At 41.1% G+C, this 16519-nt stretch overlaps 2 protein-coding genes and 4 non-coding genes across 6 annotated transcripts; all 6 read left to right on the top strand.

The window, feature by feature from the left end:
- The first annotated feature begins 467 nt into the window (after positions 1 to 467).
- LOC142388754 (ras-related protein Rab-1B-like) lies at positions 468 to 6808 on the top strand. The gene is made up of 6 exons (XM_075474303.1): positions 468 to 670; positions 4985 to 5057; positions 5134 to 5229; positions 5314 to 5409; positions 5484 to 5615; positions 6437 to 6808. Exons 1-6 carry the CDS (start codon positions 657 to 659, stop codon positions 6668 to 6670), a joined length of 645 nt encoding a protein of 214 aa, XP_075330418.1. The 5' UTR covers positions 468 to 656; the 3' UTR covers positions 6671 to 6808.
- A 2822-nt stretch (positions 6809 to 9630) lies between these two features.
- Positions 9631 to 15874, top strand: rps3 (ribosomal protein S3). The gene is made up of 7 exons (XM_075472791.1): positions 9631 to 9707; positions 10511 to 10641; positions 12513 to 12606; positions 13241 to 13335; positions 14007 to 14194; positions 14292 to 14495; positions 15798 to 15874. The coding sequence occupies exons 1-6, from the start codon at positions 9678 to 9680 to the stop codon at positions 14489 to 14491; spliced, it is 738 nt and encodes a 245-aa protein (XP_075328906.1). The 5' UTR covers positions 9631 to 9677; the 3' UTR covers positions 14492 to 14495; positions 15798 to 15874.
- On the top strand, positions 11955 to 12103 carry LOC142389095 (small nucleolar RNA SNORD15). The gene has a single exon (XR_012770397.1). It is a non-coding gene; the product is annotated as a small nucleolar RNA SNORD15 (small nucleolar RNA).
- On the top strand, positions 12995 to 13144 carry LOC142389097 (small nucleolar RNA SNORD15). The gene has a single exon (XR_012770399.1). It is a non-coding gene; the product is annotated as a small nucleolar RNA SNORD15 (small nucleolar RNA).
- LOC142389094 (small nucleolar RNA SNORD15) lies at positions 13766 to 13914 on the top strand. The gene has a single exon (XR_012770396.1). It is a non-coding gene; the product is annotated as a small nucleolar RNA SNORD15 (small nucleolar RNA).
- LOC142389096 (small nucleolar RNA SNORD15) lies at positions 15288 to 15436 on the top strand. Its single transcript, XR_012770398.1, has one exon. It is a non-coding gene; the product is annotated as a small nucleolar RNA SNORD15 (small nucleolar RNA).
- Positions 15875 to 16519: the final 645 nt, after the last annotated feature.

Consider the following 16519-nt stretch of genomic DNA (forward strand, 5'->3'; position numbering starts at 1 on the left):
CATGTTTTTGGTGCCCAGTCGGTAGCTCTTATTCTTCCCGATGTATTTTTTCATTTAAACGAGTGTTGCTTAGACAGGGCTCCTTATGATCGCAGACTCATGCCACTGACGTGTTGTTCGTGACAATCGAGTGACAGCAACATGAGGACAGCTGTGGTTTCCTAAGTAGTTCCAGCAGAACCACTTCCTGCTTGTTTGTTTGGGAGTTTCAGAGCCGTCATGACGTATGGAGACGCTGTCAGGTGACCTCAACAAAGCGACATCGGCTGTGAGACTTCAGCTTTAAAGCATCGCTGATAGAAAGCAGTAAAGCTATCCGTTGACTCTGTTTAAAGAGAGAAAAAGAGCAGTGTGGAGCAGTGTGTGCCTGTCACTGTGGCTGAGTGTGTGTTCTGGTTCCAGTGCTGCCCTCAGTGTAAACTGAGCTAATCTTTATAAATAAATAATGCATCTGAACCAGTCAGCTCCTCCGTCAGCTCATAAAGCAGGTACCTCCGGCTTATTCTGCCCTCCAAAGGACACACACACACATATACACACAGGCAAAGGAAACCGGCTCATCTGACCACTACACAACATCACAGAGTCAGAGATTATCTGACTCTTTGTGCTTCAGGACTCGACTTTTTTGTCTTGTGGGGCGACTTCACCCGATCATGAATCCTGAATAGTAAGTGTTTGTCTTGCGTTACTGGAAAAAAAGAAGTGAGAATATGTGAGTTTCTACAGGAAAAGAGAGTAAGGAGAGCGTTTAAAGCTGTACGACACCCTGAGTTCTCTTATGTTGAGTTGAGCAACATTTTGAAATGATACTCTGACATCATCCGTCTGACAAATGTTTTATGTCCGTCCATGAAGACAGAATGTTTGTGTAATTTCGATGATCTGACACTTTTAGCCAACTCATAAACATCAGTTGTACATCAACAAAAGCTGGAGCGGTAGGCCCCTGAGGCTCATGGGAATTGTAGTCTTTAGAGTCTGAAGGCGAAAGAAGAATATTCAGGCAAAAGTACATTTTCAACAGCATGTGATTGTGTTCAGAGGTGGGCAGAGCAGCCAAAAATTGTACTCAAATAAAAGTACTGTTACTTCAGAATAATATGACTCAAGTAAAAAGTAAAAAGTATTCATGCAAATAATTACTTGAGTAAGAGTAAAAAAGTGCTTGTTGAAAAAACTACTCAAGTACTGAGTAACTGTTGAGTAACGTCTGATTTATTTGTTAACACAAGCATTCAATCAGACAGACAAAAATACTAAATAATCATCTTTAAACAAATTAGAGTTCATCCAATTGATAAAATAAATTAAAATGAATTAATTAATTACAAAATAGCTTCAATTAAAATAATCCAGGTGAATTCAAGTACTTCAATAAAAAATAAAAGAGACTTAGGAAATGTTTAAAACATATGTAACCCATATGTAACCTAAAAAACAAACATTCACCTATCCATGGGGGGGAAAACGAGTTTAGGAAACTTACCGCTACATGTTTCCTCAAGTTAGATGTTGAGTTTCTGCTGAAATGTGCGTTTGTTTTGGTTGACACAGAAGACACATAATGTAGCTGCTGTTTCTCACTCTTTGTAAGGTAAACATGCTTTCAGTATGAGGCCTCGTCTGCGTCTTCATTTCCCACCGTTGGTTCTGACATTTTTCATCTGTTTCTTTGTTTGTTTGCTACGACTGCTAATGCTAAAGCTAACCGTCCCGCGCTGAGATTGAGTATGGTCACGTGACCAGACTGCACGGCTGCGTCTGATTGGTGGAACACAGTCAGGTGGTAGAGCCTTTGGTGGAAGTCTCTCTCTCTGTCAGAATAAAACATTAAAATGAGGCGTACGCGGGGGGGGATAAAAATAATGAGGCGTAGAATACCAAAGAGGTAAGAAGAAAAGTAACCAGCTCATTGTAGCCTAATGTAGCGGAGTAAGAGGACAGTTTCTGCTGCACACATCTACTCAAGTAAAAGTAAAAAGTATAGAGATTTAAAACTACTCCTTGGATATTTTTTTTTAAAACTTACTCAAGTAAATGTAACAGAGTAAATGTAATTTGTTACTACGCACCTCATAAAGATAATATGAGGTCTCATAAAGATCTTCTGTGTTTCATCTATTACTTTCCCTCATTTTTTGCAACATAAATTCAACACAACGATCCTGCTTCCATTTGAATCATAACAGTACCTGCAGGCCTTTTCTTTCATTCTCTGCAGCTGTTTAAAAGATGTTTTAACAAAATAAATGCGTCTATTACAGGAGGTGAAAGCTTTTAGAATACAGCTCTGATTCCATATGATAGTGGCCTACAATGAGAAATAAACCACCCAATGCTTCAGGATGTTTATGGGCCATTTGCAGCGCTGCTCATGGGGCTTATTTACATCCCGTTAACTTAAACCAGAAACGTACTATTCCCTGGCTACGACGCCATTGTTGATAAAACATTTTTTCGAGCTAAAAACTCTGACCTCAAATCTAAGTAACAAACTTTGATGCTGAAAAATGAAGCCTAAGCAGAAATTATTGCATTTCCTCAAGTGGTTGATTCCCAAAAAGTGAGTCAATCCCCACAGACCGCTGGGTCAGAACGCCCAGCTTTACAACAGACATAAATGTGTTTACAGCCTGACACACAGAATGCTTTTGGTCTCTGGAAGAAAATGTGCTATTCAATGACAAATGCATGTGGACTTAATTCTTGTATAACTCAATCTTTTTAATTATATGTAGATTTAAAGTATGGGCAGGGCTGCTTTGAGTGAAGGGCGACAAACTAATGGGCTTTCAAAATGTCCTCCAGATCCTGCAGAAAGATTCCAAAATGGTCGTCCACAAGTAAACGGGTGGAAAGTAATAACAAACCCAAGCAGCAGACACATTTCAGACTAATCTGAGACACTTCTGGCACTCAGCATGGAAAGACTAAGGTGGATGTACGGATGTATCTGAGAGTGTTCATGCTGGAGTGGTTCAAACAGCACTCGCTTTATCTGCCTGATGATTAAGGTCAGACTAACATGTCTACGGGCATTTTAAAAGTCCAGTTTGGGTCAGACACTGTTGTGTTCACCATGTGAACCTGCACACGTGTGTTTGTCACGGCCTTTAGGCTTTCTTTGGCCTTGATCTTTCGTGTCCGTTTCATGTGTTTTAGCTTTACATCCTTTTTTATTTTGTAATGATTTCTCTCTTTTGCACCCTGTTTAGTTTTGCTTCCTCTCCTTGTTTCACACCTGGGTTCAGTTACTGTTTGTTACTGATTATTAATCAGATCACTATTTCCTTCTGTGTTACACCAGTTTATACCATTTAAATGAATGTTTTGTCTTTTTCTGCAACTGCAACACCTTAAATTTTGGTTTGTTAGTTTGGTTTGTCGGTTCGAGATTATTTTAGGTCTTATTTACTTGTTGTTTGTGGTCCTGTTCACCTGAACTCTGGTGTTATGAGTTTTCCTTGCATTTGCACTTACCCTCTACATATTAATCTGGCATTTACAAGTAGTTTTGGGCACTTATGTTACGGTGGCCGAGAAGGGCAAAACAAAATTACAAACTCTGAAACACTTTTACATTTTGGAAAACAAAATAACATTTCCCAAAACAAATTAACATTTCACAAAACACTTTTACAAAGTCGACAATATTACGGAAAGGGAGGTTCCAAACCTCCAAGCTCCGAGGTTGACCCGGAAGTTATAACGGAAGCCTTCGATTTGAATTCATAGTGATCCAAGATGAACAGCGATATAGCAGCGTTTCAAAACGCTGCTATATCAAATCGAAGGCTTCCGTTATAACTTCCGGGTCAACCTCGGAGCTTGGAGGTTTGGAACCTCCCTTTCCGTAATATTGTCGACTTTGTAAAAGTGTTTTGTGAAATGTTAATTTGTTTCGGAACTTGTAAAAGTGTTTCGCGAAATGTTATTTTGTTTTCCAAAATGTAAAAGTGTTTCAGAGTTTGTAATTTTGTTTTGCCCTTCTCGTCCACCGTATATGTGGGAACTCACATAACTCCCTGTCCCCATATTTATTCACATTATCGGCTCATTTTAGCACAGTAGTATGAAAATAAGTAGGGCTGGGCGCGTTAACTCGTTATTATCGCGTTAACTTGTTAATTATTTAACGCCGATAAATATTTTATCGCATATTAACGCAGGTTTTATTATTGTAAAAGTCTGTTGAATGCATCACATTCACACAGTTACAGCAAACACCACGAAGCATGGAGGAATAAAATAAAAATAAACTAGCAGGTAACATCACCCGTTACAGGTGCTCCTCGGTCTCTGTGTGAAGCTAACGGAGCTAACCGGCGCTACTTCCTGTTTTACTGGTTTCAACATAAAAGCACGTATTTCAAAATAAATTTAAAAAAAACTCCTGCATTTACAGCTAAGTTGAATTGTCTTCTCAGCGTAGTAGTTCCAGTCTAAAATATCACTTAAAGGCAAAACACACAACTGATAGCAGCAAGTCATTCAAGGAAACAGACAGTGGAGCGAGGCTTCTACATAAAAACTACAGAAAGATGCTGATGTTAAAAGTGTGTTTGCACAACAAATGTTATGGCACTTTCATTCATATGGCAGCACATTTAAAATAAAACTAAATGCTTAAGGCATTTAGCATTTAGACTTTTCGTGCACTTCTTTTGATTAATCGTGATTAATCAGGGAAATCATGTGATTAATTAGATTAAACATTTTAATCGTTGCCCAGCCCTCAAAATAATCAAGCATTGCTTTCAATGTTGTGGCTAAAGGGAATTCTGGGACAGATAAAGGAGTCTTTCTGTTTTTTTCTGTTAAAAGAGATAATAAAGGCAGCTTTGAAGCTCCTTTCCTTTGCTCTTATCATAGCTCACACTTCCACGTTATTTCACTCAGTCGGGACGCTTCCTGAGTGAATGAAAGTAAACATTATTTTGGGTTTCAGTTATGTGATTTTATTCCACGTGTGTCTTTTCAGTGACTACCTGTTCAAGCTTCTTCTCATTGGCGACTCTGGTGTTGGGAAATCGTGTCTGCTGCTGCGCTTTGCGGTAGGGATGGCAAATAATACGCAAACACATCCATACAGGATGGCTTTCACGATGAACTCTTCGCTTCTTTCTGTAGGACGACAGCTACACTGAGAGCTACATCTCCACGATTGGCGTCGACTTCAAAATCAGGACCATCGACATGGACGGGAAGACGGTGAAGCTGCAGATCGTGAGTGTGATTGTTAGGAGTTGTCTGTGAAAACAAAAAGAACTGAGTCGTGTTAGCTGATCGGGCTGATGATTGTGCCCTCAGTGGGACACGGCAGGTCAAGAGAGGTTTCGAACCATCACCTCCAGCTATTACAGAGGAGCTCATGGTATCATCATTGTGTATGATGTCACGGAGCAGGTCAGTAAGGGGGTGTGGCCTCATCTTTTAAACGTTAACTTCGGGGCTCCCCTCATTTTGCTCTTTGCCCGCAGGAGTCCTTCAACAATGTGAAGCAGTGGCTGGATGAAATAGACCGCTACGCCTGTGAAAACGTCTCCAGGCTGCTGGTGGGAAACAAGGCTGACATCGTCAGTAAGAAAGTTGTGGATGCTGCCACTGCTCAGGTAACAGAAACACAGTGACTGTGTTCGAACCCATATACTACATACTACATACTACATACTGCATACTGCATACTCATCGATCAGACAGTATGCAGAGCGTTTACCCACAATGCATTTTGCTCCTGCCCGAGCCGAAATCAGCCGGCCTGAAGCTGATTTCTCTTAAGCGCTAAACTCTGTAAACTTTAGCAACATTTGAAACATTTTCAGGCGAGAAAGTAGTCGTTTAGATCCCCAACGTGTTGAAAACCTGACAAAATACCGGCTGTTTACAATTTTGTTCCCACGAATTCGGCGCTACTAAAGCTATCCGCAGTGAGCAACGCACTTCTGGTTATTTTCACAAAATAAAATACCCGTTGCCTTTTATCATAGGGAAAGCCATTACCATACAATTGGTGCTTTTGTTTTGAAAACAGGAAGTGAACCTACCCTCGTTGTAGCTAGCTTGAAACTGCCGTTTTGACAGGAAATGACGATCGGCGACGTCACGTTACGTTGCATCTTGGGTAGTTTGAGTATGAGTAGTAACCTCATGATGCATTCCCAACATTTCGGCGAATCTAGTATGCATCCGGGAACTTCTCGCTTACTCAAACTCGTTTACTAACTCAAAAAGTTAGTAGGAGTAGTATGCAGTTTCAAACACAGCCAGTGCTTCCTCTGAAGGCAAACATTAGAGGATCAGTTTCAGACTTCATGTCATGAATGGTACAAAGAGGGGATTCATTTTCATAGTTACTGCTCGGCTCCATTTCTTACATTTTACCCCACAAACTCAAATGTTTTACTGGCCTCTGGATTCCCTGCTCCGCCCTCAGGAGCTGGCCGTGTCTCTGAAGATCCCCTTCCTGGAGACGAGCGCTAAGAGCTCTGATAACGTGGAGAGGGCTTTCCTTACCATGGCCTCTGAGATCCACAAGCGACTGGCCAGCGAGGGTGGGGGCATGCAGGGCCAGGCCACAGATAACAGGGCCCAGGGCACCAAGATCAACAGCGCCCCTGTGTGGCTGGGAGGGGAAAAACAGACAACAGAAGCCAACAGCTGCTGCTGAGATGAAGAACCAGGTGGACTTCAAACACATCCACCTGTCTGCTTTCAGGACTACCTGATCTGTGTCGTAGACGCACATATTGTCATATTTTTGACATGAGTACTGTTTAATTTAAGAAATAAACATATGACTTCTGAATGTTTTAGCTTGACTGCAATATGTTTTTGATTCCGGTCCTTTTGAATAATATGAATTATGATTTATGGTTTATTCAAATAAACAAACACAACAGACAAAAAGAGGAATATTTCAGCCAAATGAACTACCCGGGCCATGTTTTGTTTGTATGATAAAAAGTGCAAAAACTTGAATTGTAAGACTATGATGTACAACGTAGTTGGTGATATATATTTGGGAAGAGTTATATTAAAACACTGAGATCTGAGCAGTTTACGCTGCTGTAAAAATTGGAATTATCATTTAGATTTAAACTGTCAGTTTCCCTTAATATCAGTTTTTGTTGTGTTTCTCTTGTTGTTTGTTTATATCAATAAAGTTAGCTTTGGATGAAGAAAATATGGCCTAAAGATAAACAATTTGAGGGAATACGTTTCCAGAAAATGACCTTGATCGCTACCACAATCTAAAAATGAATCAGTACAAAATTTTACATAATAAATTTCAAACTGATTCATTTCAGCCAAGAGATTCCCACAAAAAGCCTCTTGTAGTGTATTAAACAGAAGTTTGGTTTTTGTTTGGTTGTTTTGGTTTTGAGGAGAAAACTGAAATAGTTTTAAATGTTTGAGTCATTTATCTGCAGGTGTTCCAGCAAAAACAAACAAAATGGACATCATACAGAGGTCATTATAATGACAAATACCGTTATTATTGTAACTTTACTGATTGCATTTTTTTCCTAAACATGATTAAACCATCATAATATATAGTCTATAATTAGATTTGTTGCACGATAATATCAAGTGATGAATTATGAAGTAACGGAGAGGTAGAGAGATGAGGTCATCTAGTGGATGTTGAGTGAACAACACAAGTTTCTGTTTGTAATGTCACTACTTTGACTGATTCAGTTTGAGATGCAAATTAAAAAAACGAGTTTTAGGTAGTTTCCCTATCTGACCACAAGAGGACAGTAAAGATTCTATTTCTACGGAAGCTGTGGTTTCTAATATTTCTAACAGCGAGGGGATAACCGTGTAAAACTGACGTGGCTTTGGACAAAACTTCATCTTTACAAATCCCTTTTTTCTTTTAAACTTACTCCCCAACATGAGCTTTAAATGTTTGCTGAATTTATTCTTAAAAACATAAAATCTTTAGATATTACTTCCCCTGAAAAACAGAAGGCAGTATTTCAATATTAATTTAATTTTCAGCTTACTTTCTGTATCATGCATTGTCCTCTATTAGAATTTGTTTTTCTAGTTTTATTGGGTTAGGCTCGGCTTGTCCTATCTAGTTATTTAATTGTGCATCTGAGTATATTATAAATACAAATGGAATATATATTTGAATGAATTAGTCTTCAATGTGAGAAAAGTTCAGTGTGAGATGCAGATTAATACACTTAATGTTGATCAAAATGTCAAATTTGGTGCATTCAGTAAGTTTAATGTCCGTAGCCACATGCGCGTAATTTGCACTGGGGTTATGGGGGTCATGACCCCCTCAAAAGTCAGATCCAGCTAATATAACCCCCCCCCCCCCCCCCCTCATATCATCAAATCAAATTATCAAAAAATATCATAAAATTCTGAATGAATAAAATGTACAAAACTAAGTTATTGTGCTCACATGAATGGCCATATGCTAAGCTTTCCAACGATATGTATATTGAGGCTATTGCTATCGCTAAGATAACTGCATCCAAAGTTGGCATGGTTCTCCTGTCACGATAATGCTAGAAGAGGAGAAAATCACCTTTTTAAGTGGCGTTGACAACTGGAATGACTGCTAATGTGTTGAATCTTCACCGGGCTTAACAGTCAAAACATATGTTTTTCCGTGAAATTTGTTCAACCCGCCCAGTTTTCCAGTCGTTTCAGTAATATATTGTGGTCAACTGTGTCAAATGCAGCACTGAGATCTAGTAGAACTAAGACTGACATTTTTCCACCGTCTGTATTCAGACATATGTTGTTAAACTCTTTGTCAGAGCAGTCTCAGTGCTGTGGTTCTGTCTAAAAGTTTACTGGAAGGTGTCATAGGAGTTGTTTTGTTTTAAAAAGTAATTAAGTTGTTGAAAAACCGCTTTTTCAATGATCTTACTTAAAAATGGGAGATTTGAGATAGGCCTGTAGTTGTTCATTTGTATCTTGTCAAGATTGTCCTTTTTCAGCAGAGGTTTGATTACAGCTTTTTTTAGTGGCTCTGGAAACACACCCGACATTAAAGACAAGTTCACCATCAGTAACAGGTCTTACTCCTTTAGTACTATTATTATTAATTTATAGCAATCTTAATGTGATAGTAAGTGGGCAATATGTGAAATCAGTTCAGAATAAAGGTGCAAGCTGCACTCCAGTGTGCCACCCTGTATGGTGTGATGTATCGAGAGTTGCATTGTGCATAATACATTTGCTGCATGTAGGTGCCAATACAGTGATGAAATTGATTAATCTTTAAGTTCTTGTCAGCTGCCACTGTTGGCTAGTGCTTAAACACTGAATTTAACTACTGTGTCGTTATGGCATAAATAGTGAAGTGAACAGCTGCATTTACGTTAAGTAGCCTAAATCAGTAAAAGTATCACAATGTATTTCTAACACAGGAATGGCAAATTAGTAAGCAAGAAAATGATTAAATAAATAAATAAATAAATAAATAAATATGCCGCGAGTTTAACCCCCCCAATGGTAGACCCATTGTTACGCCCTTGCGTAGCCAACACTTCTGGCTTTCTGCGGTAAAGAAATCAACGCGGACCTCAAAAAACTACAAGTTCCAGTCTCAGCCTGGGCGTGACGTCACCGGAAGTCTGCTGCTTTACTATATAGTCATTTCCGCGTCCTTCCACGGTCCTTTCCTGTCTACGGCCTTTTGGAAGATGGCGGTGCAAATCTCCAAGAAGAGGAAGGTTAGCTGTGTTTTATGCTTGTTTTACTCGAGCAGACAAAGGTATTCTGTAAAAATGGGGCCACGTTGGTTGGGATGTAGACTTTTCGTGCTCGTCCCGGGGTCAGTTGAGCCCGTCCAGCCCCGGTTCGGAGAGGATTGATCCAGATTCTGGCGGTGCTGCATCCCCCCTCATTTGGCTAGCTAACATGGCTCTGTCCACCGGCATGTAGAGGAGCTGTTAACCGCCATGAACCCCGTAATACTCACGTAATACTTCCCCATGAAATGTGTTCAGGGGAACCTGAAATTCATTAATTTCTTTTGTGAAATGTGATAGCTTGTTTCCATTAAAATATTAAGCGTATGTCCTACCTTGAGCTAGCAGTTAGCTCAATGACAGTATAATGAACAAGCCAGATCATGCTAAACGAAGAACACATCAGGCTAAAAAGGATAGAATTATTAGCGACGTTAGATGAAGTATATTCAACTTAATTCACTTTAAATTATAATAAAACAAATGTGTCCAATTACTGAAAAAATAAGCCTGAGTAGCCATGCACCGGTACTTAAATCTGGACCTGTTTAGCTCTCATATTATTTTGTTTGCAGTTTTCGCAGCATCTCTTATTTCTTTTTATCCCTGTAAGTATCTGTGAAACATGTTAGATGGACAGGAGTTGTTTTCTAGTTCGTATTGACATTTTTTTACACATTAACTTGCTGATTAATTGAATTCTGAGCAATATCTTAAATCAATATTTTATTTAGTCTGTTTTCTGCTAAGTTCTAGAAGAATCTGACGTTGTTTGTCGTCCACAGTTCGTCGCAGACGGTATCTTCAAGGCTGAGCTGAATGAGTTCCTGACTCGTGAGCTTGCTGAGGATGGTTACTCCGGGGTGGAGGTGCGCGTGACCCCAACCAGGACTGAGATCATCATCCTGGCCACAAGGTGAGTGGAGCCGATGGGCTCTTCATACACCAAACCGACCTCAACTGCAGCCCCCCTGATGTGTCAAGTATTTAAGCTTACGCATGATGAGAGATAAAGTTTTATTAACTTCGTCCAGAATTCATTCATTATGCAGAACAGCCAATCAGAGTGATCGCTCACTGTCCAACTTGATGACTATCTGACATGTCAAGTTGGCTGAAAGCAGTCTGTAGATATCAATTGGACTGTCGTGTTGAGGAAATTTGGGTGGTTCAGTTGCACAGTATTACACGTGTTTACGATGTACTGTGACAGAAAAGCTCTGCTCACTGTTTGAGTTGAATGATTTTTATTACGTAAAGTAATAAAAATTAAAGTTTATTAGGCAGGTTTTGTAGGCACAGACGCATAATCCCTCAAAACCTCCACCAGAGGAGGAAAGAAAAGGGAGTACAGGTGTCTCCTGGGTGGTGAGGCCTGGGAAGGTGGTTTGGATGGGCAGTAGGAGCCCACATGCAAAGTCCTGCTGTGATAGAGCTGCTGTGATAGAGCTGACCCCTGACACTGAAACACCAGGTGTCGCGGCCTTTTGAGTTTCCAAAGTATATTTTCTAACAAAGGCAACAGATGGCTTTGTTCTTGCAAGCACTTCAGAGTTGATTGTTTAAAAAATATTTGTAGTTTATTTCTGACAAAAAAAAAATATGAACAAAGCAATAACTGAACATCTCTTACAACTTGGTTGAAAAACAAAAGTTAACTTAATCTGATTTAACAAGCTCTAAAAGCGTTACCAAAACCTCCCGTCTTCACAGCGGACATTTGAGAAACAAAGTTCCTCCAACTCGCCCCCCCGGTGTGTTCTTAATCTCTAATTAATGGGAGGGTCTAAACGTTACCAAAATAATCTAAACAATTTAACAAATATAAAAATGAATTATAGATTTTTATTCCAAACTAACTGAAGTATATTCTAACTGCCCAAAGAGAACTAGAAATTCTGATTTACAAACATAAATGGCCACAACACCAGGGGCCAAACAGCCATTCCACTCTGCTGCAACGGACTGGATGGGAGAGATTCTTGGTGGGACACATCTGAGCTTTTCCTCTTAGTGTTGAGGATTGTTATTGTTGTGATGGAGCAGGAAACAGTTAGGACGTTTTTCATATTAGTTTTTACTTAATAAAGTATTTAAACTGTTGAGTGACGGAGTGAGTTTGGACCTTCTGATGTTCTGGTCCTCTGAAATGCACCCGCTCAGCTGCAGGAGGAATAAATTCTGTGTTCAGAGACTTAAAGCAGAGTTTGCATAACAAACAAAAAGTCCCTTCGGTGATGATACGATGACGAGTCGGAACTGGTCTCTGGTGGTTCTGATGGACCCTGGTTCAGAGTCGCGTTCTGTGGTTCTGTCCCAGCCCATCAGAACCCTGAGTCCTTTTCAGTTGAAGACATTGAGGCATTTGTCTGAGAAGGGTTGAAGCAGCACGCCTGTCTCAGAATAAAACCGAGCTGTGCGTGTGTAGAAGAAGTTTCCCGTTTTCACGACCACAGGAACACGCAGCTTATTTAACTCCTCCCTCTTAATCACATTTTAACTACTGATTTTATCTATCTATTGTTTTATTTCTTTCTTTTTTGTTTAAAAATTTAAATCTTGCTTTTTATTTCTACTGTTTTAATGTATCTGTAAAGCGCTCTGAATCGCCTTGTAGTTGAATTGTGCCGTACAAATAAACTTTCCTTGCTAAGTTGAACTAAGAACGAAAGAGTTTCTGTTTGCTAGAATACGGCTCTCTGTGCTGCCTGTGAACACCAGCGTTTAGATTATTTAAGCTTTGTTTCTCAGTTATTAATGGCAGCTGTGTTTTGTGCCCTTTTGTAGGACCCAGAATGTTCTGGGAGAGAAGGGCCGCCGGATCAGAGAGCTGACCGCTGTGGTCCAGAAGAGGTTCGGCTTCCCAGAGGGCAGCGTGGAGGTAAGATGACCAAAAGAGTTCTGACTCGCATCATTCAAAGCATCCTTAAAAACAGACCAATCAGCTTCCCCTACGTATCTACTGGTGCTGGCTTTAAAGTGCTTTTAATATGAGTGTCATTGGTGACGCCTTCAACTTTTACACCACAACAGTGTGTCGTTAAGATTCAGATGTTTGCATCCTTTAAAAAAAGTGCTTTTTTCCTTGAATGGCAACATCCTATGTGAATATCTTTGAGGGTTTCTGTGTTTATCCCTCTTTAAAATCCACGTTTTTAAGGCTTTTCTCAATTGGCCATCAACAAAACGCAGAACACCTGGTTACCATCAGGTCGTCCTGTAAGAAGCTAGGTGGATGTCGGTGTGAAAGCTTCTGAGTGTAGGTTCCCCTTCAGTGATGAGACGATGACGAGACAGAACAGTACTCGGTTTGGCTCTGCAGGTCACCGGTTCCGGTCCACGTTCTGTGGTCCTGCTCCGGTTCCTCAGGTCCGCGAGTCCTTTCTACGTGAAGACACCGAGGCATTTGTCTGAGAAGGGTAGAGGCATCGTAGTTGTCTTTTACAGCAGACCACCTGTGACTCCTAAGTTACCCCAGGTTTTAGGACAGCTTTTGACCTCTTTTCCCTCTTTAGCTGTATGCTGAGAAAGTTGCCACCCGTGGTCTGTGTGCCATCGCTCAGGCTGAGTCTCTGCGCTACAAGCTGCTGGGAGGCCTGGCTGTGCGAAGGTAAGACGCAGCACAACATGCAGGCCTCACACCCCGACTTTGTTGTTACAGATAAGCGGTTTCCTTCGTATCATTTCCCACCATTTTAACAGATCTAAAATCATAAAGATATGCACTCGGAGCCTGTGGTCACCTTTCTTATTTGAGTTTAAGTTCAACACTATGATAGAAATTAGTATTTCAAACATGGCCAGATTCATCCTGAACTTAAATAAAACTGCTTTATAAGAACTAATACAGCCAGATTCTGTTGATTGTTCTGTTTTTCATGTTAGTTATTACTTAATAAAGTATTTAAACTGTTGAGTGACGGAGTGAGTTTGGACCTTCTGATGTTCTGGTCCTCTGAAATGCACCCGCTCAGCTGCAGGAGGAATAAATTCTGTGTTCAGAGACTTAAAGCAGAGTTTGCATAACAAACAAAAAGTCCCTTCGGTGATGATACGATGACGAGTCGGAACTGGTCTCTGGTGGTTCTGATGGACCCTGGTTCAGAGTCGCGTTCTGTGGTTCTGTCCCAGCCCATCAGAACTCTGAGTCCTTTTCAGTTGAAGACATTGAGGCATTTGTCTGAGAAGGGTTGAAGCAGCACGCCTGTCTAGTGTAGAAGAAGTTTCCCGTTGTCACGACCACAGGAAAACGCAGCTTATTTGACTCCTCCCCTCCCTCAGGGCGTGCTACGGTGTTCTGAGGTTCATCATGGAGAGCGGCGCCAAGGGCTGCGAGGTCGTGGTGTCCGGCAAGCTGAGGGGTCAGAGGGCCAAGTCCATGAAGTTTGTGGACGGCCTGATGATCCACAGCGGCGACCCCGTCAACTACTACGTCGACACAGCCGTGCGTCACGTCCTGCTGAGGCAGGGTGAGTCCAGCCGACCAATGAGAAGCCTTCGTTTCAGCCGGCGTTCTTCGTCACCTCGGGTGTTGCTGGTGTTGACGTGCTCGTCTGTCTTTCTCAGGTGTGCTGGGCATCAAGGTCAAGATCATGCTGCCCTGGGACCCCAGCGGTAAAATCGGCCCCAAGAAGCCCCTGCCCGACCACGTCAGCATTGTGGAGCCCAAGGAGGAGACCCTGCCCACCACGCCCATCTCCGAGCAGAAGGGGGCCAAGCCAGAGGCGCCCGTCATGCCCCAGGGAACACCTGTGCCCACCGCATAAGAAGGTGAGGACGACCTGCTGTTGAATCGGTTTATAGCTGGAGCACCGAGTCATTTCTCAGAGGCTGTGTTCGAAACTGCATACTCATCAATCAGACAGTATGCAGAGCGTTTACCCACAATACATCTCGCTCCTGCCCGAGCTGAAATCAGCCGGCCTGAAGCTGATTTTGCTTAAGCTCTAAACTCTGTAAACTTTAGCATCATTTGAAACATTTTCAGGCGAGAAAGTAGTCGTTTAGATCCCCAACGTGTTGAAAACCTGACAAGATACCGGCTGTTTACAATTTTGTTCCCACGAATTCGGCGCTACTAAAGCTAGCCGCAGTGAGCAACGCACTTCCTGTTATTTTCACAAAATAAAATACCCGTTGCCTTTTATCATAGGGAAAGCCATTACCATACAATTGGTGCTTTTGTTTTGAAAACAGGAAGTGAACCTACCCTCGTTGTAGCTAGCTTGAAACTGCCGTTTTGACAGGAAATGACGATCGGCGACGTCACATTACGTTGCATCTTGGGTAGTTTGAGTATAAGTAGTAACCTCATGATGCATACCCAACATTTCAGAGAATCTAGTATGCATCCGGGAACTTCTCGCTTACTACTCCTACTAACTCAAAAAGTTAGTATGAGTAGTATGCGGTTTCGAACACAGCCAGAGTCTTCGTTTCCTTGACAACTGGAGCCACAGCGTCTGCTTTCAGTGCTGAGGTGTAGAAATGTGACTGGTGGTGTTCCATCAGTGAGCTCAGTGATTTCAGCAGCTTTAAATAAAGCAGGGAAACAGTTTGTCCCTTCGGTGATGATACGATGACGAGTCGGAACTGGTCTCTGGTGGTTCTGATGGACCCTGGTTCAGAGTCACGTTCTGTGGTTCTGTCCCAGCCCATCAAAGCTCTGAGTCCTTTTCAGTTGAAGACATTGAGGCATTTGTCTGAGAAGGGTTAGATCAATGATACTCACTATTTTTTTCACAAGAGCCACATTGGCAGAGCAAAATCAAGAGAAGAGCCACTTTTACCACAACATGCTAAAGTCCCCTTTTGCTTAATAAAGATACTTAATACTGTGCAGTATTCGCGGTGTTATTTGAAAAAAAATATTGTTATTGTTACCATAATGTTATAAGCTACTATGCGAGTGTGAGCCACCAATTAAAGCTTGAGGAGCCGCACAATGAGTATCTCTGCCTTAGAGGACGGGATTTGAGATTTGGTTTAGTTTAAAAGCAACATGACCCTCTTTCAGCTTCACAGAATGTTTTAAAACATTTCTAAACTTATGTTTTTGTCTCTTTTTTTCAGGTTTTTAACCTCTCTGCTGGATGGAACAACGGCTCTGGGATTTTTGTGTACAAAAACAATAAAATCTGGAAAATACACTCATGTTGTGGTTTCTGTTACTTTGTAAAACTTAAACTGATGCTCATCTGTCAGGTCTGCGAATGCTGAATAACAGACGAGGGAGTTGTTTCTTTGATCAGATGGCATCACTGAAATACCAACAACTGATCCAACCCTGGTGTGAAAAAGGATCCACTGACACATTTTGCATTTAAAGTATCAATAATTCAGCTACAACCTGCAGAGAGTATGACTGATGTTTCATAACAGGTGGGTTTCAACATTTAATGAGAAGTGGAAGTCACCGGATATCTACCTAAGAGGAGCTTTTAACGTCTCGGTTTCTTATCCTGGATCCAGAAATGTAGAGAAAATATTCAGGGTTGGATTTATAGAATGCCCCTTTAATTAAGATCTGTCTCAGATGACGTCATAATATCAACCTGCACTTTTAATTTATGTCCAAAGCAAACCAGGATCAGTTCTGGGAGTTCCTAATCCCTAGAGACGGGGACTCGAGTCGCTGTTTTGATGACTTGAGACTCGACTTGACAAAAAAGAAAAGACTTGAGACTCGACTCGGACTTGGAAGTTAAAGACTCGGCACTTGACTTGAGAGTTATTCAGTTCATGTTTTCAGTTTGAATATAAAATTAATAAATTAATTAAAAAAAATAATATCG

Source organism: Odontesthes bonariensis, chromosome 9 (assembly GCF_027942865.1).
Source record: "Odontesthes bonariensis isolate fOdoBon6 chromosome 9, fOdoBon6.hap1, whole genome shotgun sequence".
In the NCBI taxonomy this organism is placed as follows: domain Eukaryota; kingdom Metazoa; phylum Chordata; class Actinopteri; order Atheriniformes; family Atherinopsidae; genus Odontesthes; species Odontesthes bonariensis.